Raw genomic sequence first — 26,645 nt, 5'->3', positions numbered from 1 at the left:
TCTTTGGTAAGATTTTAGAGTCCATTATTAAAGATGAGATTGCGGAGTACTTGTAAGTGCATGATAAAATACGACTGAGTCAGCACGACTTCGTCAAGGGGAGGTCATGTCTGACAAATCTGTCCGAGTTCTTTGAGGAGGTAACAAGGAAGTTAGACAAAGGAGAATCAGCCATGATTGAATGGCGGAGCAGACTTGATGGGCTGAGTGGCCTAATTATGTTCCTATGTCTTATGGTCTGAGATACAATCCAGATAACTAGGAAATTGGCACAGAAAGAATGACGAAGACATTGAAGTTAGGAGAACAGAGGCCAAAGAATTGTTCAGAAGAATTCAAGGAAGAGTAAACAAAGTATTCTGAGTTAAAGAGACAATTGCAGTAACCAGATTTAAAGTAGGACAGCAGACCTCAGAGGTAACTCAAATGTCTGATGTCATTTTAATAAGAGTTTGGGAATCAAGAGTTAAAGCAATTGTGAACAGTTTGTACAGCAGTCAAGACAAAGAAATGCTAAAGGGGTTGGTGTAAATTCCAGGACTGGAGTCCCTGTTAAAAGTGGAGCAGCAGCATTTTTTAAAAAGTGTAATTTGGAAGACATGGACTGGATTTCAGAATGCAAACCACTAATGGAAAGCATTATTGTGAATAAAGACTTTAAAGCATGTTTTGTTTTGAGTGGTGTTTGGAAACTCTCATGTGACAATCATCTGGGGGATTCGGAGTAGAAATCCACAGACATTAACTTGAGATTCAGAGTGGAGAGTGTATTTGACCGCAACCATCTTGTGTGTTTAAAGGGACTTTGTGTTCCTGAGACCGTTGTAGTTTAAGATATACTTTGTCATCCGTGTTCATCTTAAAATCTGTGTGTATTCATTAAGCTAAGGGGGGGGAGTAAAGGAGTATTGTATAATAATCCAACTTTATATGTTTAATAATTTAAATATTTTTTTATTGCTGCTAAAACTAATTAACAGTCCTGTGACTCTGTTCCTCCACGTTTTATAAAGAAATGTAAAAGTTATGGGGCTGGATCCTCCGCCAGGTGGGATCCTCAGTTTCGCCGACAGCACACTCACGCCCACGGATTTCCTGACAGTGTGGGGTGCCCACAATCAGAAACCTCATTGGCCAGCTGGCGGGACGGAGAATCACACTGCCGGCGGTGGCGTGTCGCACCAGAAAATGGGTGTGGTGGGACGGAGAATCCCGTCCATGGTCTTTCGAGCCAGAGTTCCATTCTGGGATCTTCCCATCGAGTTATTTCGCCAAGTGGGTTTCTAGCAGCATAAATTACTCTATGCCCCAATGAGGAAGTAAGTGCCTTGTCATCAAGAAGTATGGTCTATACTTGATTTTTAATATGTACAAATGCTACATCATGAGAATTACAAAATAATATAGATTATAGATTATTTTTAAGGTCACAATTTCATTTGCTGTTTCTGATGATGGTATAAATTTCAGTTCTGCTCCAATGCTGTAGGATCTTGCAACTCTCCCACCAATTGCATTATTGGTTGATAATGAATTCCATCCATTATCCAGATATCCATTACTTTCTATTTAATGTTACAGCAGAATTCATAAGTATGAGCATGTGTTTGGGGCACCTAAATTTAAATATTTAATGATAAAACTAGCAATGATAACTATTATTTTACAAGATCCTGTTCTGACAAAACATTACAGACCAAGTTTGCAATCTAGCTGTTAATCCATGGTCTACATCACCAAACAGATATTTGTCACTGATTTATAGCAGACCTCTTTGCCATAACAAATTATTAACTCACAAAATACACATTTTGTGCAATTCCCAGGAACCTCAGAAGTTAAGATTTATTCATCAGCTGGACACAGAGCATTTTAAAAGTAGAAGTCAAACAAATTTAGCAACCACAGTGTTACAATTATAGTTTTTAAACAGTGCCTGCTGGTAGTTTGAATTGGTTTGTTCTCTTCACTGCAACTACAATATCTGCTATTAGCGATACCATATAAGTTTCACATTACCTGCATGTCATTTTATTTCAACTATGTTATGTCAAAGTTGCATTTTCTTTGTATTTAGTAGCAAAGATATATAATCCACAATGTGGATCATTTCCGACGTTCCATCTCCTTCTTCTTCAACATGTCAAGTTTTGATTGTGGCAGGGTGAAAAGAAATATTTAAATACTGTAAGCTAGAACAATCTCTACGGTGAATTTCAGGTGGAGCACCTTCTGTGGCCACAAAGAGGCTGCTAATCTGGAGAACATCGTAAGGACTGATCTCATAACATTTTTGGACCAGTTTCCAAAGAAAGCAGTTAAGCAGTAGCCTTGAAGGAATGGTCTAGATTGACCCTCAATCACTACAAACAAACATAAACATGCTCCTATCCCAAGGTGACTCTCGGGCAATTGGAGATCTGCTAGCACTTGTTGTTAAAGTCTTGCATTTTGTAGATCATGAACATTTCTGATATCGGACACAAAGCATTGTGATTGGACTAAAAATGCTTTACTCCTTTGCAGTAGCACCATAAATAAAGCTTAAAACATGATAAAAATCTATATTCAGGCATCACTCATCCCAATCTTTCCAAATACACTCAAAATTATTGTTCCTCTAATCCCAGTGCTTTGTCCTTTACTTGCAAGAGTTCTGATATTTTCCTTGCCCCCATGCAAGCACTGTGAGGCTTCCTTTCACTGAAATTGTTTCTCTATTTCATGCCTCCTTTGCCCCATCACCAATATCGTTCCCATTGAAAAATCGAACTTCACTTATAGTATATATTAAATTCTGGTCCCAACATCATTTGGAAAATATCTGGATCTAAAGGTTCTCCGTCCTGTTAGCCCCATTTTTCAATTTGGCACGCCCCCGCTGGCAGCGGGATTGACTGTTCCCGCAGCCGGCCAATGGGTTACCCCATTGTGGCCACCTCCACGCCATCGGAAATCCGGCGGCCATGGGTGTGCTACCGGCAAAGCAGAGATCCCGCCGACAGAGAAACACGCAAGTTTTCTTTTCTCTACAATTTTGTTACCCGTGTCTTAACTCGAGCAAGTCTTGTTCGCCAACACCTCTATGCTTCCTGACCTATGCCTCCTGGTCAAGCAATCAATAACCTTAAAATTCTCATTTTTGATTTCCCTCCACAGCCTCTCCTTCCCATCTCTGCAATCTCCTCTATCATACCTGCGATCCTCTAATTCTGGCCTATTATGCACGCTTGATTTTCATTGCTCCTCTATTGGCTTCAGTTGCCTGGGCTCCAAAATCTGGATTGGTCTTCCAACCATTCTCCATCTCTCTACCTCACTTTCCTTTGTTCAAACATCCTCGTATTGCTGAAAAAAATACATTTTATCAAAAATGTTCATCTTGCACTCATCAGGACAATCACAGGAATACCAATGTCAGGAGAAACACCAACTTTATACTGTATGAGAACAGGCTGCTCATTGGTTGCCAAGTGGACTCTGATTGATCGAGGCATTGCTATGGAGAATGCACCAGCTGATGATGACTTACAGTTAACTTCAAGCTTTGTTTGAAATTTAAACAAGACAGCTTCACTCTGATCTGTCAACGCATTGCCTTGAGTAAGGAGTGAGCGAATAGCTGTCATTTATTTTGTTTAGCTGAAACAGCTGCAATGTGTGTAGTAATGCATGTAGCTTCCAATACATGCAATGTGTGCCAAACTGTGAGCTCAACTGACAATCATGAATTGGTTGTCAACCTTATTTTTACCACACTGGAATCATACCTAATGTTGGATGCTGCATTTTGCAAGCAAGCGCTGGTTGAATACGGTAAGTACTTTGCCCGTTGAGAACAGCGGAAGGGTCATGCTGTTTGACAGTCTTCGGGACGTATAGGGCAGGATTCTCCGTAGCCCGACGCCGAAATCATGATCGGCTTCCGACACGGGATTCGGGGCAGCCGCCAGTTTGACACCGACTAGATATGCTCCGTCCCCTCCAAATTGGCGTCAGCCGGCCGTGCGCAGTCGCAAGGCTGTTGGCACATCATCAGCATTGGCAATACCCCTCAGTGACTGGGACACAACCCCAGTGACCGGAACATGCTCCGCAGCGTCTTGGCTATGCCCACCTGAGGCCGGGACATGCTCCGCAGTGCCACATCAAGTTCAAGCTGGTACTGGATGATGGCCCCCAGCGACTGCGGCATGCTGTCGAGGCACTTTGCCATGGCCGTCACTGACTAAGCCACACCTTGGACACTTCCACTCATGTCGCGCACCAGCTCTTCACTGCAGTTGCCACCCTAGCAGTGTTGGCCTCGTTGCCACACATTGCCGGCGCCATCTCCTGCAACCGTAGCCTCTGGGACTTCTACAATCGGCTATGGACCTGCTGGATGGTCGCTGACATCTCTCTTTGAATATCCAGGTTGATTCCTATCGTCTGCATCAGCTCCGGGTACCTCTGTACCACAGGCTCAGCATCAGGCTGGGACCCAGCTGGGTCCTGGCATCAAACAGCCCTTTGAATGTCGTCTATCCTGGGCGTTCCTGCCTCCACCTGATGTGCATCATCTGTGTGGTGTTCACCGGATTGTGCCCTAGAAGCCTGTCCACTAACATATCCCACCGAGGTGTGTTTATCTGCGCTGGTGGAGGGTGGGGATGGGGGGGGTGGCTTTGATGTCTATTCACTCGTGCTGCCCGGTCTAGGTCGATGACCATTTTTCGGCACTGAGGCCAGTCCTCCTGGTCATAGTCCCCGAGCTGACAGCTGCCACCCCTCATCCCATGCAGCACTTGCTGCCTTGTGACTGACTCTCCCGGACCTTCGGGGGAACAGGACATCCCTCCTGGCCTCCACGCCGTCTAGCAGTCTCTCAGGTCAGCATCACTAAATCTTGGGGCCGGTCTCCTGGGTGCCATTGTTGCGAGCTGGCTAGGGTTGGCCGAGCAAGGCAACTTAAGTGCTGCTCAACATGCTAGTGGGGGGCTGGGCCGAGCACCATGAAGCAGCAATTCCCGCTTGCTACCACACGTAGAAATGTTTCCAGGGAATTGGGCCCTAGGTTTTAAAAAATGTTACGGACTTCCATCCTCCTTCAAGGACCGAAGTTTTCCAACTGCACAAAATTGCTTTCTCAAAAACAAAAACTAAGGGAGAAAAAAGATTTCACAAAAATTTACTATTAAAGAACCTCTGCGCTCACCTCCTGCTCACCCCACCATCAAGATATATCCAACTTTCAGTGTTCAGATGTGAAAATACATAAAATTAAATTACAATGCTTATATAAAGTACTTATGTAAAATACTTATGCACCTGGGGAAAAACAGCACTTCAAAAATTAACTATTTTAATATATTACATACGAGTGGGACAAATTTTACTGAATAAAATGTTGGCCCTTAACCTCCGGCGGCTAGCGGCGGGAAACCATGGGCCGCCGATTTTAAAAGAGAAATCTGCGGAGTTACCTGTACTCCGATGATACGACGAACCTTCCTTTCCCTTCGGCAGCATTGGGCCTCCAGGACCCGGTCTGCGCAGGCTCCAGCAGGAGGAGTGCAGCTCCGCCCCCTTATGACTCGACCAGCATGGGAACGCCCATCAAGGGCATCCATTTAAACAATAAATTTAGATTGAAAACAACAGGCAATCCTTTAAACATGTGTTTTAAATGTACCTGGAAGTTTTCTTAAACAGTTTTTGTGCTTTTTTTTTTTTAAACAGACATTATGATAGTTGATTCTTTTAAAGTAATTTTTAATTTTCTTTCTGAAAAAAGGTGATATTTCTAAGTGAACATAGGTTTGGTATTTGTTTTAAATCTGTGAAACTATTTAAATTTGCACTATATTATTACATAACTTTATATGTGGCACGCTTAAAAATGTTTGTATGTTTTAATTTAGATTATGGTCATAAGAACTAGGAACAGGAGTAGGCCATCTGGCCCCTCGAGCCTGCTCCGCCATTTAATGATTTGAAAAGCATATTAGTGTTTATAGAATCACTGTAGTGCAGAAGAAAATGATTCGGCCCATCAAGTCTGCACTGATACTCCGAAAAAGCACCCTACCCAGGCCCACGTCCCTATCCCCATAAACCCACCTAACGTTTAGACATAAGGAGTAATTTAACAAGGCTAATCCACCTAACCTGCACATCTTTGGACTGCGAGAGGAAATCGCAGCACCCAGAGGAAATGGCGGCAGCACGGTGGCACAGTGGTTAGCACAGCTGCATCACAGAGCAGGGACCCGGGTTCAATTCAAGCTTTTTAAAGTGTGGACCTTGAACGTTCTCCTGTGTCTGTGTGGGTTTCCTCCGAGTGCTCTGGTTTCCTCCCACAGTCCAAAGATGCACAGGTTAGGTCGATTGGCCATGCTAAATATCCCCTTTGTGTACAGGGGTGTACAGGTTAGATTCAGGGGATAGGACGGTGGAGTGGACCCAGGTAGGGTACTCTTTCAGAGGGTCGGTGCAGACTGATGGGCCGAATGGCCTCCTTCTGCAGCATAGGAATTCTATGGTTCTATTGCATGGTTCTAGGAAACCCATGCAGACAAGGGGAGAATGTTCCAACACCACACAGTCACCCAAGGTCTGAACTGAACACAGGTCCACAGCGTTGTGAGGCAGCAGTAGAACTAACTAGTGTGCCACTATGTTACATATGTTTCTGCCTTGTTTACTTCAATTATCTTATTTCATTTTTAATTATCTCATAATTAAATGTATGATGTTTCAGTAAGACACTTGTAGAAGCTTGTAAAGTTTAATATAAAACATTTATTAGCAAAAATAATTTTATAAATACAAAACTTTGAAAGCAGTTAACATTTAACTTAATGTTTAACTTTATCAACTGAACAATGACATAAAACTAACTCAACTTTTACAAATTTCTTGCAATAAAGTAGATTTTCTCACTTAAACACAACGGTTCCATCTATTTTTAAAGGAGGGAGGAAGGAAGGGAGGGAGGGAGCGAAGGGGAGGAAAGTGAGGAATTTGACTTTTCAATTGTTAATTGACAAGCTCAACGTCCAAAAACAGCAGCTGCAGATGCGCAGTGTCCTGGCACACATTTCCTACAACATCATTTTGGGATGTCCTTTGGCAGCACACTCTAATAATAATAATCTTTATTGTCACAAGTAGGCTGCAATGAAGTTACTGTGAAAAGCCCCTAGTTGCCACATTCCAGCACCTGTTCGGGTACACAGAGGGAGAATTCAGAATGTCCAATTCACCTAAAAGCACGTCTTTCGGGACTTGTGGGAGGAAACCCACAGTGGGAGGAAACCCACACAGATACAGGGAGAACGTGCAGACTCCACACAGACAGTGACCAAAGCCGGGAATCGACCCTGGGACCCTGGAGCTGTGAAGCAACTGTGCTAACCACTGTGCTACCGTGCTGCCCTCTTAGGGGTGGGTGATTCATTCGCTCAATACCTGTCAGAGAGCTACTTCATATTAACTTAGAAGAGGCTTGCATATACCAACTGAGGCATTAAACTTTGTTGATGCATTTGAAATAATCACTGAGGCTTCTAAGGATGAACATTACATCAGGGAGACTCTTAAATAACTCAGCTTAAAATACATTGCAAAATCCAAATGCACTTTAGCGCTGAATTAGCTGGGAGGACAGGCTTGCTAACATTAGTGTCCATGAAGGAGCCAATAGCACCAGTATCAAGGCCATGATCACCCGAAATCAACTCCACTGGGTCGCCCATATGCTTAGGATGTCAGAGCCCCTGTACAGGTGGGGCAAAGCAAATTTTCTTCACCCACCTTAAGGAAGAATCCCGAACAAGAGGAGGAAAAGGAAGCTCGTCAAAGACACCTTGTAGGCCTACCTCAAGAAATGGAACATAGACATTAATGCCTGGGAGACCTTTGCTCAGAAGAGGCGTACTTGGAGGAACCTCCTGATTGAAGGGTCACAATTCTTCAAGAACACCTGACAGGAAGAGGAGTCCCAGCAAAGGAGCCTGAGAAAGGAATAACTGTGACTTAGCATCCCAGGAGCGACCTCACTTTTGGAAACTCCTGCCAAGTGAGTGCTTGAAGACGCGGCTCTAGGATCGAGCTCATCAGCCACGCAAGGACCCACAGAACCCATGGCCAGTAACACGGAGTATCTTAGATGGATAATCATACCTGTTAGCAAGTGATCACTGCATTCTATCCATTATACTTCCTTTAATGGAATTAATATCCTCATGACAAACCAAAGTTTTTTTTTTTTAAATCATTCTTTTACCTTCTGTAACTTCAAGCAGTAAAGTATCCTTTTCATGGAATTAACAGCCTCATGACAAAGCAAAATTCAAAATAAATATATTTTCCTTTAATTTTATTTGCATTTTAGACATATTTATAAACGCTAAGCACTAATAATATAAAACACTAACACACCATAAACATGTCTCCTGCCTCTGCTGGACTAAAAATTTTCAGTGTAAATAATAAGGTGTAAAAACTCACCTAAACTTTGGTAAGTGGCCCAAGTTAGCGCTGCAGCTGGATTTTTCATTCAACATCCCCAGCGCAGCGCAGGGCTTCAAGCGGTCAAAAAAACACGGCCGGGAGTTTGAACGGCATGTGCTTCAAACGCGCATGTATCTGGGTCATCATGCCGCACACGTGTGGCACACCAGCGACTTACGTCACTGCCAGAGAGGAAGTTACGGGCCAATGGCATTTGAACAGCACATGGTATTTTTAATGAAAGGAAAGTCACGGTATTTTTAATGAAAAGAAAGTCAATGAAGACGAGAATGGCCAATTTGTTCATCAAAATAGTGACTTCCAGCTCCTTTTTCAGAAAAATATTCAAAAACCTGAACATACACGAACAAGTCTAATCTAATGGGGTGTGTCATGAGATGCTGCAGCCCAGCAAAATCTGGCCCAGTATGTGGAGCATGGGGATGCCAAATGTACCAAAGTAATAGAACTGAAAGCAAATTAAAATATAATACACATACTGCTAATGTATACTTTCTCCTTTATGGGTCTCAAATATCAGATAATACGACCATCTATTCATTTGCTTGTTACTGAATATGAAAGTGCTGCTAATCAGCAAGTTTCAAATTCAGAGACCGACCATCCATTGGACTGATGTTTTAAGATTCTTACTACCGTTCTCCCAAAACAAACTCCCTTTCTCTAACATGATAACATTGGATTCATTTTTTCTAACTGTGGCAAGCATGCAATATTACACAGTACACTGGTGTATTACGGCTGCAATTATGTATGATCTATGGGATGTACTGTGGCAACTTACTGAGGTAGTTTTGGAAAAAGCTCCCTCCCTTATGACCTCTGCCACCAAGAAAGTCCAAAGTCCTATTATGCGCAAAAAGGAAATGGCAGTGACTTGTGTCATATGTCATGTGAGAGTACCTTTAAGAAATGGGTGTTTATCAAATAGCTGCAGTGATGTCAGAGTGTGGGTGGAGCTGGGCTGTCTGTCTGCTTTTACTTTCGTTTTTGAGCTGGTAGCTAGTGTGTATTTAGTTCGTTTTCAGAGTTGGAGCTGCATCCAGCCAAACAAGGTGTAATTTTGATCTCTCTCTGCATGAAAAGAATTTCTTCCGATCACTTGCTAATTTAAAAGTGATAACTGCTCTCAGTAGAAAATTTAAATCTGCTGTCTTTGTTAAAGAGGTTATTTGTCTTATGGATGTTGCTAGGCAAGATTAAGGGTTACTTATAGAGTACTGTATTCTTTGGGGGAAGTATTTGAGTTGATAGCTGCTAAGATGTTTACTGTGTGTTTATAAAATTTTAACTGGATTCACATAATAGACATTGTTTTGTTTTAAAAGTACTTTAGATCTCTGTTGCATCACACCTGTAGAGTGGGCCCTTGTGCTCCCCATAACCAAAATCTATTAAACGTTGTGGGTCAGGTGAACTCCATGATACACTTTGGGGTTCTCTAAAACCTGGCCCGTAATACATACATTCAATTAAGCATGTACCTGGGTGCTAAATTAGCATTCTGTGAAGATTGTAACATTTAAGATACAAGTTGTTCAAATGACTGTTACACTGGTTCCCACCTAGTAACAAGGGTGGGACCCACTTGGAGTGTTTGGATTAGTCGCCAGATCAGTTTAAGAGTCAGTCAACAGCTCTTCTTGAGGCAGCCAGTGTGAGGCAGTCTGCAAATCAGAAATGTCACAGACACTGGGATAGGAATAGGTCCCATTAAGTTAAAGGGGAGCAAAGAAATAGAAAGAGCCACAGACTAACTATGTGCTGTTGGGGCAAACGTGTCCCTTTGGAGCAGTGGTGTTCTACTTGGTGCAGCCTTGAATTTGAAAGTCTCCTTGTAAGCTATTGCTGAGTGGACTCGGGAATCCAGGGAGAAGGAATCTCATGGCGAGATTGAAACCTTGTGAATTGGGCCATTGTTAAAAGCTGTTTGAGTGGGAGCAACATTTGGAGAGAACGGAGTTACTCAAAGGTGGACAGTGCTTCAACAAGATTGTTTGACTTGTTGAGTATTAATGTCTGGGTGAGTTCTTGAAAAATTCATGAACTCTGTTGCATCTGTCATTTACTCTGTACAGTGGCGTGTTCAACCATTGTTAGTCTGTTAATTCACATGCCTCAAAGTTACCTTGAACATTAGAGTACATGATACATATTGTAAATTGTTTTATCTTTCTGAAAATGAATAGCAAAGTTTGTCTTTTTTGTTCAAAACCCATGGAATTATGGCTTTATTCCAAAAGCAGGGATCTTGAATCTCAACCTTTATCGACTTTAACAAAATGCTATTGGTCCCTAACTGGATCTCCCCCCACATCTTGAGGTTTGTCCAAGGATCGTGACTCATTAAATAAATGCTTTGGCAGCACGGTGGCACAGTGGTTAGTACTGCTGACTCTCAGCACCAGGGACCCAAATTAGATTCCAACCTCGGGTAACTGTGATGTTTGCACATTCACCCGTGTCTGCGTGTGCAAGTTAGGTGGATTGGCCATGCTAAATTTCCTCTCAGAGTGGGATTGCAGGAATAGGACAGGGGATTGGGCCTAGGTAGTGTGGTCATTCAAAGGGTTAGTGATGACTCAATAGGCTGAATGGCCTCCTTCTGCACTTTTGGGATTTTATGATTCTATGATTTGGCTTCACAGTAGAAATAATGAGGAATCAAGAATCTAACAAGAATGAGAACATTCAAGAAATCCGAACAAGTAAAATAATATTGGAGAAACGGATGGGACCAAATGACAATGAATCCCCTGGACTTGTTGATCTGCATCCCAGAGTTTTAAAAGATGTAGCTTTGGAGACAGTGGATGCATTGGTTTTGATCTTTCAGAATTACTTTGATTCGAGAACAATTCACAAGGATTGAAAGGTAGCAAAATAAATCCCACTTTTTAAGAAAGAAGGAAGAGAGAAAACAAATTATGGGAAAATTAATCAGCAGCAAGAACAATACCAGAATCTATTATTAGGAATGTGATGAGGGCCCTTAAGATATCACAGTATGATTAAGCAAAGCCAGCATTGGTGAAAGGGATGGGTTGAGGATTGGTTAATGGACAGAAAAAAAGATTATGAAATGAAATGAAAATCGCTTATTGTCACAAGTAGGCTTCAAATGAAGTTACTGGGAAAAGCCCCTAGTCGCCACATTCCGGTGCCTGTTCGGGAAGGCTGGTACGGTATGATCAGATGAATATTTTTGAATTGGCATGCTGTAATGAGTGGTATACTTGACTGCAGTGTTTGTCTCAGCACACATTGAAGGAAATTAGGGAAGCTATTGCTAAGGTGCTATTACATATACATAAATATTTATTAGAAAATTGATTAGTGCCAGAGGACTGCTAGAGAGAAAAGGTGATTTCTATATGTAATAGAGAAGACAGAACAAGCTCAGGGAACAATAGGTCGATTAGCTTGCCATTGGTGGTAGGAAGGATAGGATAATGGAAACCTTAATCAAAAAAAATTAAAAAGTATCTAAAATCTGAAAACAAAGAATTGTCAACACAGATTTCAAAAGGCAACGTCATACTTTACTGAATTCGTCTAAGTAACAATAATAATATATTATTATTATAGAAAAGGCAAACACGAAAAATACATCAGATGTATTGTATTTGGCTTTTCAGGAGACCTTGGGTAACATACCCTATTCTAGACTCATGACTAAGATTACAGCCGTTGGAGAAGAAAGAATGTATAACAAGCTGATTACATCCAGGAAGCAGAATAGGTGTAAAAGGTAGTTCCTCACACAGGAAGTGGGACTGCACAGGAATTAGTGCTTGGACTACTGTTGTTCACAATTTACCGCAGCAGTTCAAGAAGATTTACCATTACTTTCTTAAGGGCAATTATGAGTGGGCAACAAATGCTGACCTTGACAGAAGTGCTCACATCTTATGAATGAATAATGAATTAAATTAAATGATTTGAACTTGGGAATTGGAAGTGCAATTTCAAAATTTATAGACAACACCAAATTAGATGGGTGTAGTTAATACAGTGGGGAATCATATAGGATAGGAAAAGATGAATAAACGTGCAAATGGACATGCAATTGGAAAATAATGAGTGTGAGGTGGTACATTATAGGAGAGGAAATAAGGGCCTAAATAAAAGGATTGGCAAGTACAGATACACAAATCACAAAACAAGTAATGTGCGAGAATAAGGCCATAAAAAAAACAAAGCACTAGGATTAATTTCTAGAGGGATAGAATTGATAAGTGGACAATTATGTTAAATGTCGATTGAACCTTGGTTAGATGACACAACTGTATCGTGAACAGAACTAGTTTGTATATTATAAAAGATATAGAAGGACTGGCGAAGTTGCAATAATGATTCACTAGAATTATACTAACATTGAGTTAAATCAAGAAACATTGAATAGGTTTGGGCTCCAGAAAAGCAATGGCTGATTAAGATCGAAAAGACAATTAACTTGTTTGATTGGGGAGATGCAGAGAAGTTGTTTCCGTTTTCAGGTGCAACCAGAACGAGTGGCCATAGGATATAAGCTAGTCACTAATAAATTCAATAGGGAATTCAAAAGAGACTTCTTTAACCCAGTGTGGTTAGAATGTGGATCATGTTACCATAAGGAATAGTTGAGGGCTCCATTAGAGATGATTCAAAGAGGAAGCGAGATGAAAGCGAGGGAGAAAAGAATAGTAGGATGTGTTGATGGAGTTGCATGAACAAGGGTGAGAAGAAGCTCATACAGAGCATAAACCCATGTATGACTGAATAGTCTGTTTCTCTGCTGCAAATAGGTTGCAAATTATGTAAAACAACAGTGAGTAGTGACTATACTTCAAACCTAATTAGTTGCTTCTGATGGTGCTTTCGGCAATCCTTGGGGTGTAAAAGGCTCGATACAAATGCAAATTATTTCTTTCTTTTCTAACGTGGTAGCAGTGGTATTAAATTAGAGACCCAAGTACATGTAGCAAAATCAATTTTCTACTTCAATTTGAACGGTTCATTGCAATAGAGTGGAGTTGTTGTGAAATACAGTGTGTTAAATAATTATGGCCATCAGTTCTGTCTGTATTTGTAACACTGAGAAAATATAATGTAGACTTTCAGAAGGTGCTTCCTTCAAATGAACCTGACTTCCATTTGAATAATGTTTTTGTGATCGGGGGCTTATACACATTTAGAGTGAGGCAATAAATGCTGGCTTTCCTTATGCTTCTCTTTTGGAACATTATTTTGCATCCTATTTACATTATTTAACATTCAAAATATAGGGTGAAAATTACATTTTGAATCTCAATAAAATGGTCAAATAATAAAAACCATGCCACGCCACAAGAAAAATTTCCACCAATTTCCCCAAAGCATTTTGCTGTTCAATTTGATCTTTTCAGGTGCGTTGATTTGTTGCTTTTGAAAGGCATCCTGAACGAGGTTCACATCCTCAAGCCACAACTAAAATGCTCCTTTCCCCCATTACAATATACTGGAACTGAAATACTGGCATTACATTTTTAGGACGACATAATAGCAACATTAATGGTAATTTGTTTGTGCTGCCTACTAATGCATTTAGATTATTGGCCAGAAGTGTTCCTTTCTAAACCTCACAGTAAATGTCTGCAGCAGCTGCTGCTGTTAATTGTTGAACAGCCCTGTGGTGGTGTTTTTGGTACTCACCGCCCTTGTAAGCCGCCACTGCTATGGTGCTATTTATCCTCACAAAAGAGACGTGTGGCCGTGGTCCAAGTTCTGCAGAGCTGCGTGACGTTTCCAGATTCAAGGCACTGCTGTCCCAGGTGCTTATGTCCCACATTCTCACGTCTCCTGATGTGTATCTGAAAGAACCAGTTCAATTGTCTGCTTGTTTATTCCAAATACTGGCCACCTACTGAAGATGCTAATTGGAAATAATATCAGCAGCTACGTTTATGACTCACAAGCTGCAAATGTGATCACTGAGCATAATTTAAGCCACAGAAGATAGGGATCACCTCAACAAAAGGCAAATTTATCAAGTTTACATTCTAGATAAATAGCAGTAATCATTCCTATCATCATAGAATTACTGGAACAAAATCTTTTTAATGATTTTATTACATAAAATTACAATGTTACCTTTGCTACTGTGAGTCAAACCACAGGCAGTGTGTGCTGGAAATATTTGGGGGGGCACAACACCTGCTGCACATTCAGAGAGGGAATATTAGTAGATGCGCAAAGGCATCTTCTAGACTAATGTGGCCTCTGTTGTTCTCTTATGCTCTCTGCCCCCCAAGCACACTTGATAATCCATCCAAGAGTGAAGTCATGCTGTGTGAGAAGGATTGGTGCAATTTTTGTCCTACCATTCAACTCATAAGGCCTTGTATCTAATAATTGGTTCTGCTGGTTAAAAACTGGCAACTTGAAATGCAAACCAAGAGAAATATCATTCAGTTTAATACTAAAACTGCCATATTTTTCTCAGCCCAAAGTCAGCAGGTTTAGCGACAATTGAAAACCCCTTCACAATTTAAATGTTCATTACCGCAAAACCAGAATATTTTATTCCATACTTAAACTAACAGTGTGAAAATGAGATCTCTTTTCAGACGTAGAAGAGTCACTGTCATTCTTATCATGATAAAATATCTTTTGGCATATTTATATCACACCATATGTTCAAACACAAACAAGACAAGGTTTAGTGGGTATGATAAGATATAGTGACATTTCCCCCCAATTCTACAAGTTTTCAACCCTTATGTTCTGTACGTTTTTACAGTAACAGTAACTATATTTCAAAAGCAATTATTTTGCTGTCAAGTGCTTTCAGATGCTCTGAGAATGTGGAAGATCCTATATGAAGGCAAGTTTTCACTCCAGGTAGACATGATTTCATATGCACCAGTAACCTTATATTACATTGTGTAAACGCCCATTCTTCACCTGTGACTTTGGATAGTGATTTCAAGCAGGCTTTTCACATGTAAACCTGATTCTATTGTCACACCAAGACCACAAACATGCATGTGCAATAAGAGCTCTGATTCGTGATCAGGTACATGGTCAAAGTTCCCATTCCTAATTAATCTAAGCAGCCAAGGACAAACATAACATCCCTACCACTGTTCTTGGTGAGATTGGGCAGCATGGTAGCACAGTGGTTAGCACTGTTGCTTCATAGTGGGTGGGTCCCAGGTTCGATTCCCGGCTTGGGTCACTGTCTGTGCGGAGTCTGCACGTTCTCCCTGTGTCTGTGTGGGTTTCCTTCGGGCGCTCTGGTTTCCTCCCACAAGTCCCAGAAGACATGCTGTTAGGCGAATTGGACATTCTGAATTCTCTCTCAGTGTACCTGAACAGGTGATGGTGTGTGGTGACTCGGGGATTTTCACAGTAACTTCATTGCAGTATTAATCTAAGCTTACTTGGGACATTAATAAAGAATTTTTAAAAAAAAATTATTATCCATCTCAGCACAGGCTAGGATGAACTCGGGACCCTTCTGGTTTGTATAAATGTATAATAATGTGTCAACCAACATTTAATCCACTAAAGAAACAGATAAAACACCTTTAATTTTAACAAAGAGAAAATCAACTCAGAATATACCATAACTGATAATGCACTTGAGCAATAAACAATGTATGATCCAAAAAGCTTTACATTATTTATTTTGAGCCTTAGATTGTGCTAATTATGTATGATCAGAGAATAATTGTATTCAAAGATTGAAAACAATTTCACAGAAAATAATATTGGCAGAAGATACATAAATTTTAATCTAGAACTGTAAATTAGTATGTATACATTGTTGGCATATTTCATAAATGACTGAACAATATTTCAAATATCATATGCAACTATTGAAGGCATTGATGAGACCATACCTGGAGTATTGTGCAGTTTTGGTTCCCTTATTTGAGGAAAGATGTACTGGCAATGGAGGCAGTTCAGAGGAGATTCACTCGGTTGATTCCAGAGATGAGGGGTTTGTCGTATGAAGAGAGATTGAACAGTGTAGGCCTAAAATCTCAAAAGTTTAGAAGAATGGGGGGGGGGGGTTTAATTGAGGTATACAAGATGATAAAAGGTGTGGATAAAGTAGGCATGAGCGGATGCTTCCTCTTGTAGGGCATTCTAGGAGAGGACATAGTCTTAGAATAAGATGTAGCAAATTTAAAACAGAGTTGAGGAAAGGGTTGTGAATTTGTGGAATTCGCTACCCCAGAGTGCAGTGGATTCTGGGACAGTGAGTAAATTTAAGGAGGCGTTAGACAGGTGTTTGATGTACCATCAATGACGACAGATGAGAGTCGGAAGAGTAAACTGTGGCTTTAATCACCTAAAAGATACCTGCTGGCAGCCGGTTCCAGAATGAGGGCAGGGCTGGAGGTTACCCACTTTTATACTTGAGCCCGAGGGGCGGAGCCACAGGCGGAGCCAGCAGGGACAAACCCAGACATGGAACAAACAGTAAAAACAGTAAGGGTTATGGAGAACGGGCAGGACGGTGGAGTTAAGGCCACGATGAGATCAGCCATGATCAAATGATGGAGCAGACTCGATGGGCCAAATGGGTCATATCTTATAAATGTATAAATCATATGGTTGTCTAACTGTAACAGAAGTTCCTGCTCAAGTTGTATATTTATGTAATTGCTGAAGTCATAGACTTTAAAGTTATCATAATTCATTAATATAGAATACCGCACATTGGGGAGAGTAGATAGTATACGGAAAATGTGATGTGTCATTTCTGGTTGCAGTTATTCAAGCATTATCTTTTTTCAGAAAACAAACAAAAGTATGTAATGCTAATCCTGCATATCATGTTATAATCAATTGAGGAGATTTTTCTGAAGGATCAGAGGTTTTGCTAACATTTAAACTAAAGCTAGACTCCAATGCCATGCATTGAACTGGGGTCTAATGTGGCCCTGACAAATCCTCTAAGATGTGATCAGAAATCTTCTATTGCTGATAATCATGTGACACTGACTCAAGACTTTCTTGCTGTCCAATATGCGGTAACTGATGAAAACCACCTGCATAATTTTCAGCTTCTTTGGTCTGGCAGCAGTTACTGAATGTCATGTGTTTATTGTGGGTAGTGGGCACCCTGCCTGACTGCAGAGAACACTATTGTACTTGTTGGCTACATATCCCTCTGCTAATGCATCCTTTCCTTCAACGTCCTATGTGTGCACATGTGTTTCATTTTAGTATTCAGTTTTTGTGCTGTCCATTGTCTTTGAAACATGGCACAAAATACATCTTTTTAAAACACAAGCACTTCAGCTTTACTAATTAACAGCTTGAGTGAACTAAAACATGGTTACCAACAGCAGCATCTTCGCTCAGTCGGTAACAAATACATGCAACTGCAAACAGAATTGTACCTCAAACCAAATTGAATGTTGAGCCAATGGTTTTGCAGCGAATTAGGTATTGGCCTTTCAACAACAACTTCTATTTTTATTGCACATTTAACATAGTAAAATGTCCTGAGGAGTATTAGCAAACAAAATCCAACAAAAAGTTGTTCAAGGTAGGTTTTAAGGAGCATCTTAAAAGAGGAAAGAGAAACAAAAAGGCAGAGGTTTAGGGAGGGAATTCCAGAATTTAGACCTTTGGCAGCATAAAGTACATCCAACAAAAGTGGAGCAAATAATATACCATAGAAAGCATCCTAACTGGCTGCATCACAGCCTGGTATGGCAACTGCTTGGCCCAAGACCGTACAAAACTAGAGAGTCGTGAACACAGCCCAGTCCGTTACGCGAACTCACCTCCCGTCCATTGACTCGGTCTACACCTCCCGCTGCCTTGGAAAAGCATAATCAAAGGCAGCATAATCAAAGGCCCCTCCCACCCAGGGTATTCACTGTTCCATCTTCTTCCATCAGGCAGGAGATACAAAAGTCTGAGAAAAAGCACTAACAGGGATTCAAAAACATCTTCTTCCCCGCTGTTGACTCCCGAATGACCCTATAATGGACTGAACTGATCTCTCCACGCATCTTTTCTACCGAGTGGTACTACACTCCGTATGCTTCACCCTATTCCTGTGCCCATGTATTTATATTGTGTATTTATGTATGTCCTATGTTTTTACATGTATTGTATAATCTGTCTGGACTGTACACAGAACAATACTTTTCACTGTACCTCGGTACACGCGACAATAAATCCAAAATAATCAATCAGGTGTGCTCAAGAGACCAAAATTGCAAGGGCATAGATAACTCGAGAGGATTCGAGAAAAAGGAGGAAGTTAAAAGCTAAGAAAAGGTGTGTTCAGGGAGGTATTTGAAAAGAGAGATGAGAATTTTTTTAAAATCAAGGCATTGCTCAACCAGGAGCCAATGTAGATCCACGAGCACCAGACTGATGGACGAATGGGATTTGATACAAGTAAGGGCATATGTAGCAGTTTTTGATGACCTGAAGTCTACAGAGGGTAAAAGTGTGGCAGGCCAGCCAGGAGTGTGTTAGAAGTAACAAAGACATGGATGACGGTTTTAGCAGCAGGTGAGACGAGGCAAGGATGATGTTACCTAGATAGAGATCGGTCTTAGAGATGGCATGGATGTACGATTTCTTGATGTCAAATATGACAGCAAGGGCTAGATTTTGTCTACTCTGTGGAGATGGACTGGTAAATGGCGGCAGAAATCACTGGAACGAGAGGGAGGCATCTTCCCACCGCCATGGAATTTTGGCACCACCTGAAACTTCAGTGGCATGCCTGTCCAATTACGCAAATTAAAAGCCCACTAATTCCACCTCTGTCAGTATTTTGCCAACGTCAGGAAGGTCCACCATTGAGTGAGAAAACCGGCAGCCTCTAAAAACGTTGCTGATGTTGGGCATGGAGGCTGTGAGCCTGTCCTGGCAGGGTTAAAGAAAACACTTACCTTGCTTCAAGAGCACTTTAACATGGCAACAACCTCCCCTTCATCCTGCAGAATCAACAGTGGCTACCTCTAATGATTGTCTATTAATTAGCTAATGCCTGTAAAATGTTGCCCATGGTCCAACCACCTGTGAGTGTGGAGTCAGCTCCCATTTTTCCTGGTGGAGGTACTTCACTCCAGTGGATAAATTCAGCCCAAGTTTGTCTCGGTTTAGGCAGTTGCCAAGGAGAGGGCTAGTGGCGAGGTAGAAACGTTTATACAGGAACCAAAGGCAATAGCTTCAGTTTTCCCAATATTTAGGTGGTGCAAATTTCTGCGCCTCCAATATTGCATGTTGGACAAGCAATTCGGAGAGGTCAATGAAGGTAGAACTGGGATCTGAGGAGGATCTTTCTTACAAAACTGCTAAACAATGGTTAAAGTTGGAATTTACTAGTAAATAGTGCATCAACTCAAAATTTACCCAATTTTCTTTCTTTAAAACTTAATACAGCAGGTTAGTGGTGAAGTGCTTCAGCTGTTAAATGGATACCCGACTCAGCATTAATTATGGTGTCTGGTTGGTTTTTTTTCAATATTTTTATTAGGGTATTTGTAAGTTTTTATAATAATAACAATAATAATGACATAAACATGGTATAATAAACATTTCCACCCCCATCCCAATCTTCACACACCCCAACCATAAAACAACAATCCAGCCCCCGCCCCACCCACTCTTTGGGATACTGCATCTGCTGACATTTTAATTTTCCCCGAGAAAGTAGACGAACGGCTGCCACCTCCGGGTGAACACGACCATTGACCCTCTTAAGGCAAACTTTATTTTCTCGAGACTGAGAAACCCAGCCATGTCACTAACCCTGGTCTCTACACTCGGGGGCTTCGAGCACCTCCACATTAATAAGATCCATCTCCGGGCTACCAGGGAGGCAAACGCTAAGACATCAGCTTATTTCGCCCCCTGAACTCCCGGCTCTTCCGACACTTTAAAGATCGCCACCTCCGGACTCGGCCCCACCCGTGCTTTTAGTACCATGGACATTGCCTGAGCAAAACCCTGCCAAAACCCTCTAAGCTTCGGGCATGCCCAAAACATGTGGACATGATTTGTTGGGCTTCCCGCGCACCTCGCACACCTGTCCTCTACCCAGAAAAACTTGCTCATCCGAGCCACTGTCATGTGTGCCAGGTGGACTACCTTAAATTTTATTAGGCTAAGCCTGGCACGTGATGAGGATGCATTAACTCTGATTAGGCCATCCGCCCACAGACCCGCCTCTATCTCTTCTCCTAGCCCGTCCTCCCACTTGCCCTTAAGCTCCTCCATTTCCTCCGCCTCCGAAAGCTCCTGGTAAATATCTGATACCTTACCCTCTCCCACCCAGGTACTGGAGACTACTCTAACAGAAGTTCTCAAACAGAAATCTGGGGAGGACCGTCATTTTCACGGTCTGTACCCTCCCCGCCAATGATAGCGGGAGCATGTCCCATCTCTTAAAAGTCCCCTTTCATTTGTTCCACAAGCCGGGATTGGTTTAACCTGTGCAGTGCCTCCCACTCCCAAGCCACCTTGATTCCCAAATACCGAAAGCTCTTTACTACCATTCTAAGCGTCAGCTCTCCCAGTCTCTTCTCCTGCCCTTTTGCATGGATCGCGAACATCTCGCTTTTCCCCATGTTCAATTTATACCCCGAAAAATTGCCGAATTCCCCAAGGATTCGCATAACTTCCCCCATCCCCTCCAATGGGTCTGAAATATACAAGAGCAGGTCATGTGTGTAAAGCAAGGCCCGGTGCTCCCCCCCCCCCGAACCAACCCTTTCCAGTTTCTAGAGGCTCTTAATGCCATGGCCAATGGCTCTACGGCCAGAGCAAACAATAGCGGGGAGAGGGGGCACCCTTGCCTCGTCCCTCGGTGTAGTTTAAAATACCCCAACCTCAGCCGGTTCGTACGCACACTCGCTACTGGTGCCTGATAGAGCAACCGCACCCAGTCAATGAAGCCCTCACCAAACCAAAATCTTCCCAGCGTCTCCCACAGGTAATCCCACTTCACCCGATCAAAAGCCTTCTCCGCATTCATTGCTACCACCACACCCACCTCCATTTCTACCAAGGGCATCATAATAACATTTAACAGCCTTCGAACATTTGCCTTGAGTTGTCTGCCCTTTACAAATGCCCTTCTGGTCTTCCCCTATCACCCTCAGGACACAATCTTCTATCCTTGTGGCCAGTATATTAGCCAGCAGTTTGGCGTCCACATTAAGCAGAGAAATTGGCCTGACTTCCTTCTCTCGTGCTTCAGTAAATGTCCTCACCAGCAGTGGGCTCAATGTCTCTGAAAACGTCTTATAGAATTCCACCGGGTAACCGTCCGGCCCCAGGGCCTTGCCCGACTGCATGCCCTCCAGCCCTCGATTATTTCCTCAATCTCAATTGGGGCTCCCAGCCCTTCCACTAGAGTCGCATCAACCCTCGGGAACCTCAACTGATCCAAAAACTGCCTCATCCCCTCCACCCCGCCAGGGGTTCCGACTCATATAATTTACTGTAAAAGTCCTTAAACACCTCATTTACCCCCACTGGGTCCAGGACAGTATTCCCATCTCTACTCTTTACTCTCCCTATCTCCCTGGCCGCCTCCCTTTTTCTGAGCTGGTGTGCTAACATTCTGCTTGCCTTTTCCCTGTACTCATAAATTGCCCCTCTTGCCTTCCTCAACTGTTCCACCGCTTTCCCTGTAGTCAACAGCCCAAACTCCGCCTGTAACCTCTGCCACTTCCTCAGTAGCCCCGCATCCGGGGCCTCCGAGTATCTCCTGTCCACCTGGAGTATCTCAACTAACCTAGCCCTCTCAGCCCGTTCCGCCTTTTCTCTGTGGGCCCGTATCTAGATTAATTCCCCTCTGACCACTGCCTTCAAAGCTTCCCAAACCTTTGCTGCAGAGACCTCCCCCGTATCACTTGTTTCCAGGCAGTTCTGGATGCACTTATTCACCCGCCCACAGATCACTTTCTCCGGTAACAACCCCACATCCAGCCTCCACAGCGGGCGTTGTCCTCTCTCCACATTAACCCGTAGATCCACCCAATATAGGGCATGATGCAACACTGCAATTGCCAAGTACTCAGTATCCACCACCCCCGGTATTAGCGCCCTCCTCCGAACAAAAAAGTCAATGCGAGAGTATACCTTGTGGACATGGGAGAAAAAAGAAAACTCCTTCGCCCTTGGCCGTGCAAACCTCCATGGCTCTACTCCCATCTGTTCCATAAACCCCTTCAATTCCTTTGCCACAGCAGGCATCCTCCCTGCCTTGGATTTTGACCGTTCCAATTCCGGATCAATGACTGTATTAAAATCTCCTCCCGTAATCAAGTTATGTGACTCTAAGTCTGGGATCTTACCTAGCACCCGCCTCATAAATTCCACATCTTGTGTCTGGTTGTTGATTGATGAGGTTTAATAAGGGTGTTTCTAAAAAGGTGTTTAGTTGAAAGATATCGCTAAATACACAGATTTGCGTGCCCATAGACCTGACTGTATCTGCTAAAGAAAGACTACAAGAATTTGGAAGAGTGGAAATTAGTTGCGGGGTGTGGGGGTTCATCGTGCTTTAAACTAAGGGGCAGTAAAGACCAAAATCTGAGCAAATACTTCAATCGGGAGAATTTTTTGAAGCAACAGAGATTGATTGCCCTGCAATTTGTGTGCCATGCTGGAGACCCAGAATACTTCACAAATCGTGGGTTTCCATGCTGCTCAAAACCAAACACAGGATTTTGGAGCTGGAGGAACAGCTGGAGGGCATATGAAATGCTGACATTTCCTGGAGGTCACCTTCCAGGAAGTGCAGGAGGAAAGACTTCAGAACCCTGATGTTTTGGGACAAGTTCCGGTGCAGAGGTAGGACCTGTTTGAGGTTTACCTCAGCTGAGATGGGACCAATGCTGTCACGAGAAGGGTAACGAGTACTGTGGGGGAGGTTTAAACTAACTTGTCTGGAAATGAGGGCATTCCAGAGGGGAAACAAGGTACACATAGACTGAGGGGGGGGGGGGGGGGGGGGGGGGGGGGGGGAATACTATTAGAATAAAAACATTGTTTGGAAATAGATTTCTTTGCATTTCCCCTCTCAGGTGGAGTTGGAAATCACGTATGTAAATGAAATGAAAATCGCTTATTGTCACAAGTAGGCTTCAAATGAAGTTACTGTGAAAAGCCCCTAGTCGTTACATTCCGGCGCCTGTTCGGGGAGGCTGGTACGGGAATTGAACCGCGCGGCTGGCCTGCCTTGGTCTGCTTTCAAAGCCAGCGATTTAGCCCTGTGCTAACTGAGCGTGATAAGTAAGGTTGATGGCCGCTGGCAGAAGTTATCACATGAGACTCTAATAGAATGGCAATAACAGAGTGGCTCAAATAAGGGGAGAATCAGGAACTTAATATTCCCGGCTAAAGGGTATTCATGAAAAATAGGGAAGGAAAACCAAGGGATTGGCAGTACTGACCGAAGAAACAGTTATAGCATAGAGGGATTATGTAGAGATGACAGTTTATTTGACTAGAATTAAATAATAACGGAGGAGCTATTACATTATTGGGTGTATTCCATAAGTCTAATAGTGGGAAGTCGGTGGAGGAGTATATTTGCAGGAAAATTATTAAATGTTGCAAGAATTAGTCAGTACTGATTAATGGGGTATAATCCTACTATAGACTGGGATAGTAAAAAGGTAAAGAGCACCGTGCAGGTTGAATTCCTTAAATGTGCGTAAGAGAGCTTTTTTGATCAGTGTTTCCAGTCCAACAATGCAGGATGCAATTTCGATCTACTTCTGGGGAATGAAGTGGGACATGTGTAAGATATTTCAGTACTGAAGCATTGAGGAAAAGTGATCAGAGTGGGTAGTCGGAAGCTTTTTCCCAGGGTGGAAGAGTCAATTACTAGGGGACATAGGTTTAAAGTGCGAGGAGCAAAGTTTAGAGATGTACAAGATAAGTTGTTTTTTTGGGTTTTTTTTTTTTTTTTTTAAACACAGAGGGTAGTGGATGCTGGAACTCACTGCCGGAGGAGGTGGTGAAAACGGGCGTCTTGCTAAATACATGAATAGGATGGGAATAGAGAGATACGGATCCCAGAAGTAGAGGTTTTTAGGCTAGACGGGCAGCATGGTCGGCGCCGGCTTGGAGGGCCGAAGGGCCTGTTCCTGTGTTGTGCTTTTCTTTGTTCTTTTTTCGCCGTACTTCTTGTGGGGTACAAACCCCGTTGGGGCGGGGTATCTCAATTACCCGATGAATACAAGGTTGGCCAGTAAGGCACCGACCAGAGAAAAATCTGATAAAGATCTACTGGGCAGTATATATATTTGTTTGTGTAAATAAAACTTTGTTCATATTTTACTCGATGTGGACTCCCAGTGTCCTTATTAACTAGCGACGAGGAGTAAACTGGTTTGTTGTCGACCCTGCAACCCACTCGAACCAATGCATTATTTCTTCTGGGCCAACACGGTTACAGAGAACGAGCGGCAGACGGCCATTCTGTTGACAGCCTGCGGACCACATACATTCGGGGTGATCCGGAGTCTCACGTAGCTGGCGACGCTGATTTAACCAGCTTGTGACACTAGTGGTGCAACACTTTAATCCAACCCTGTCGATAATCGTTCAAAGATATTGGTTTAATACAGTGGAGAGGTCCACCGGTGAGTTTATCACCAAGTTCGTAGCTGGGTTATGGAAGATAGCCGAGATTTGAGAGCATAGAACATTTTTGTCCGATATGCTCTGCAATCGCTTGCTCTGAAGTATCAATAATATGGAAACTCAGAAAAAGATTTTGAACAAAGTCTCCCTAACTTTTCTCCCTGACCCAAGATAGTGCAGAACGCAGCATCCAAGAGATACAAGGGATGGAGGTGAACGTCTTGAGGTGTTGGCCCTCATGTGGTATGCCTGTGGCCCAGACCAACGATGCAGCGACTCTGGTTTCTGGCCGACATCACCAGACTCGGCTGAAGGAAATTCCGGCCCGTGTGCGACATGTGGACAGCAGTCCAGGCGTAGCCACAGGCAGGAGGATCAGCACTCCAGGCACCCTTTTTGCGGTAGGCCTCTGCCCCGAGCCAGAGCCTTGCATCTGGATGACCCAAAAGAGGCAGAGGATGAGGCTGAAACGCAGTTGAACCGTTCAACAGCGCCTCGTGTCATGTTCCGATGCAAGTGAATGGTCAAATTGGATTGGATTTGTTTATTGTCACGTGTACAGAGGTACAGTGAAAAGTATTTTTCTGCGAGCAGCTCAACAGATCATTAAATACATGGGAAGAAAAGGGAATAAAAGAAAATACATAATAGGGCAACACAACATATACAATGTAACTACATAAGCACTGGCATCGGATGAAGCATACAGGGTGTAGTGTTAATGAGGTCAGTCCATAGGAGGGTCATTTAGGAATCTGGTGACAGTGGGGAAGAAGCTGTTTTTGAGTCTGTTCGTGCGTGTTCTCAGACTTCTGTATCTCCTGCCCGATGGAAGAAGTTGGAAGAGTGAGTAAGCCAGGTGGGAGGGATCTTTGATTATGCTGCCCACTTTCCCCAGGCAGCGGGAGGTGTAGATGGAGTCAATGGATGGGAGGCAGGTTCGTGTGATGGACTGGGCGGTGTTCACGACTCTCTGGAGTTTCTTGCGGTCCTGGGCCGAGCAGTTGCCATACCAGGCTGTGATGCAGCCCGTAGGATGCTTTCTATGGTGCATCTGTAAAAGTTGGTAAGGGTTCATGTGGATATGCCGAATTTCCTTAGTTTCCTGAGGAAGTATAGGCGCTGTTGTGCTTTCTTGGTGGTAGCGTCGACATGGGTGGACCAGGACAGATATTTGGAGATGTGCACCCCTAGGAATTTGAAACTGCTAACCATCTCCACCTCGGCCCCGTTGATGCTGACAGGGGTGTGTACAGTACTTTGCTTCCTGAAGTCAATTACCAGCTCTTTAGTTTTGCTGGCATTGAGGGAGAGATTGTTGTCGCTGCACCACTCCACTAGGTTCTCTATCTCCCTCCTGTATTCGGACTCGTCGTTATTCGAGATCCGGCCCACTATGGTCGTATCGTCAGCAAACTTGTAGACGGAGTTGGAACCAAGTTTTGCCACGCAGTCGTGTATGTACAGGGAGTAGAGTAGGGGGCTAAGTACACAGCCTTGCGCTGTTGAGGACTATTGTG

At 42.9% G+C, this 26,645-nt stretch overlaps 1 protein-coding gene and 1 long non-coding RNA gene across 6 annotated transcripts in view; one reads left to right on the top strand and one right to left on the bottom strand.

Moving 5' to 3' along the window:
* The window catches only part of fbxw8 (F-box and WD repeat domain containing 8), a 301,601-nt gene that overhangs the window by 199,074 nt on the left and 75,882 nt on the right, over positions 1 to 26,645 (bottom strand). For all 4 annotated transcript variants that reach the window (XM_072496703.1, XM_072496712.1, XM_072496692.1 and 1 more), the window contains exon 5: positions 14,191 to 14,348. In XM_072496703.1, coding sequence (XP_072352804.1) covers positions 14,191 to 14,348 — 158 coding nt within the window. The remainder of the gene's footprint in view (positions 1 to 14,190; positions 14,349 to 26,645) is intronic.
* Positions 1 to 26,645, top strand: part of LOC140408884 (uncharacterized) — a 315,648-nt gene that overhangs the window by 226,971 nt on the left and 62,032 nt on the right. The gene's annotated exons all lie outside the window — the stretch shown is intronic.

Source organism: Scyliorhinus torazame, chromosome 1 (assembly GCF_047496885.1).
Source record: "Scyliorhinus torazame isolate Kashiwa2021f chromosome 1, sScyTor2.1, whole genome shotgun sequence".
NCBI classification, from domain to species: Eukaryota; Metazoa; Chordata; class Chondrichthyes; order Carcharhiniformes; family Scyliorhinidae; genus Scyliorhinus; species Scyliorhinus torazame.
The sequence above is the reverse complement of the archived record's forward strand: the minus strand, read 5'-3'. Positions and strand labels throughout refer to the sequence as shown.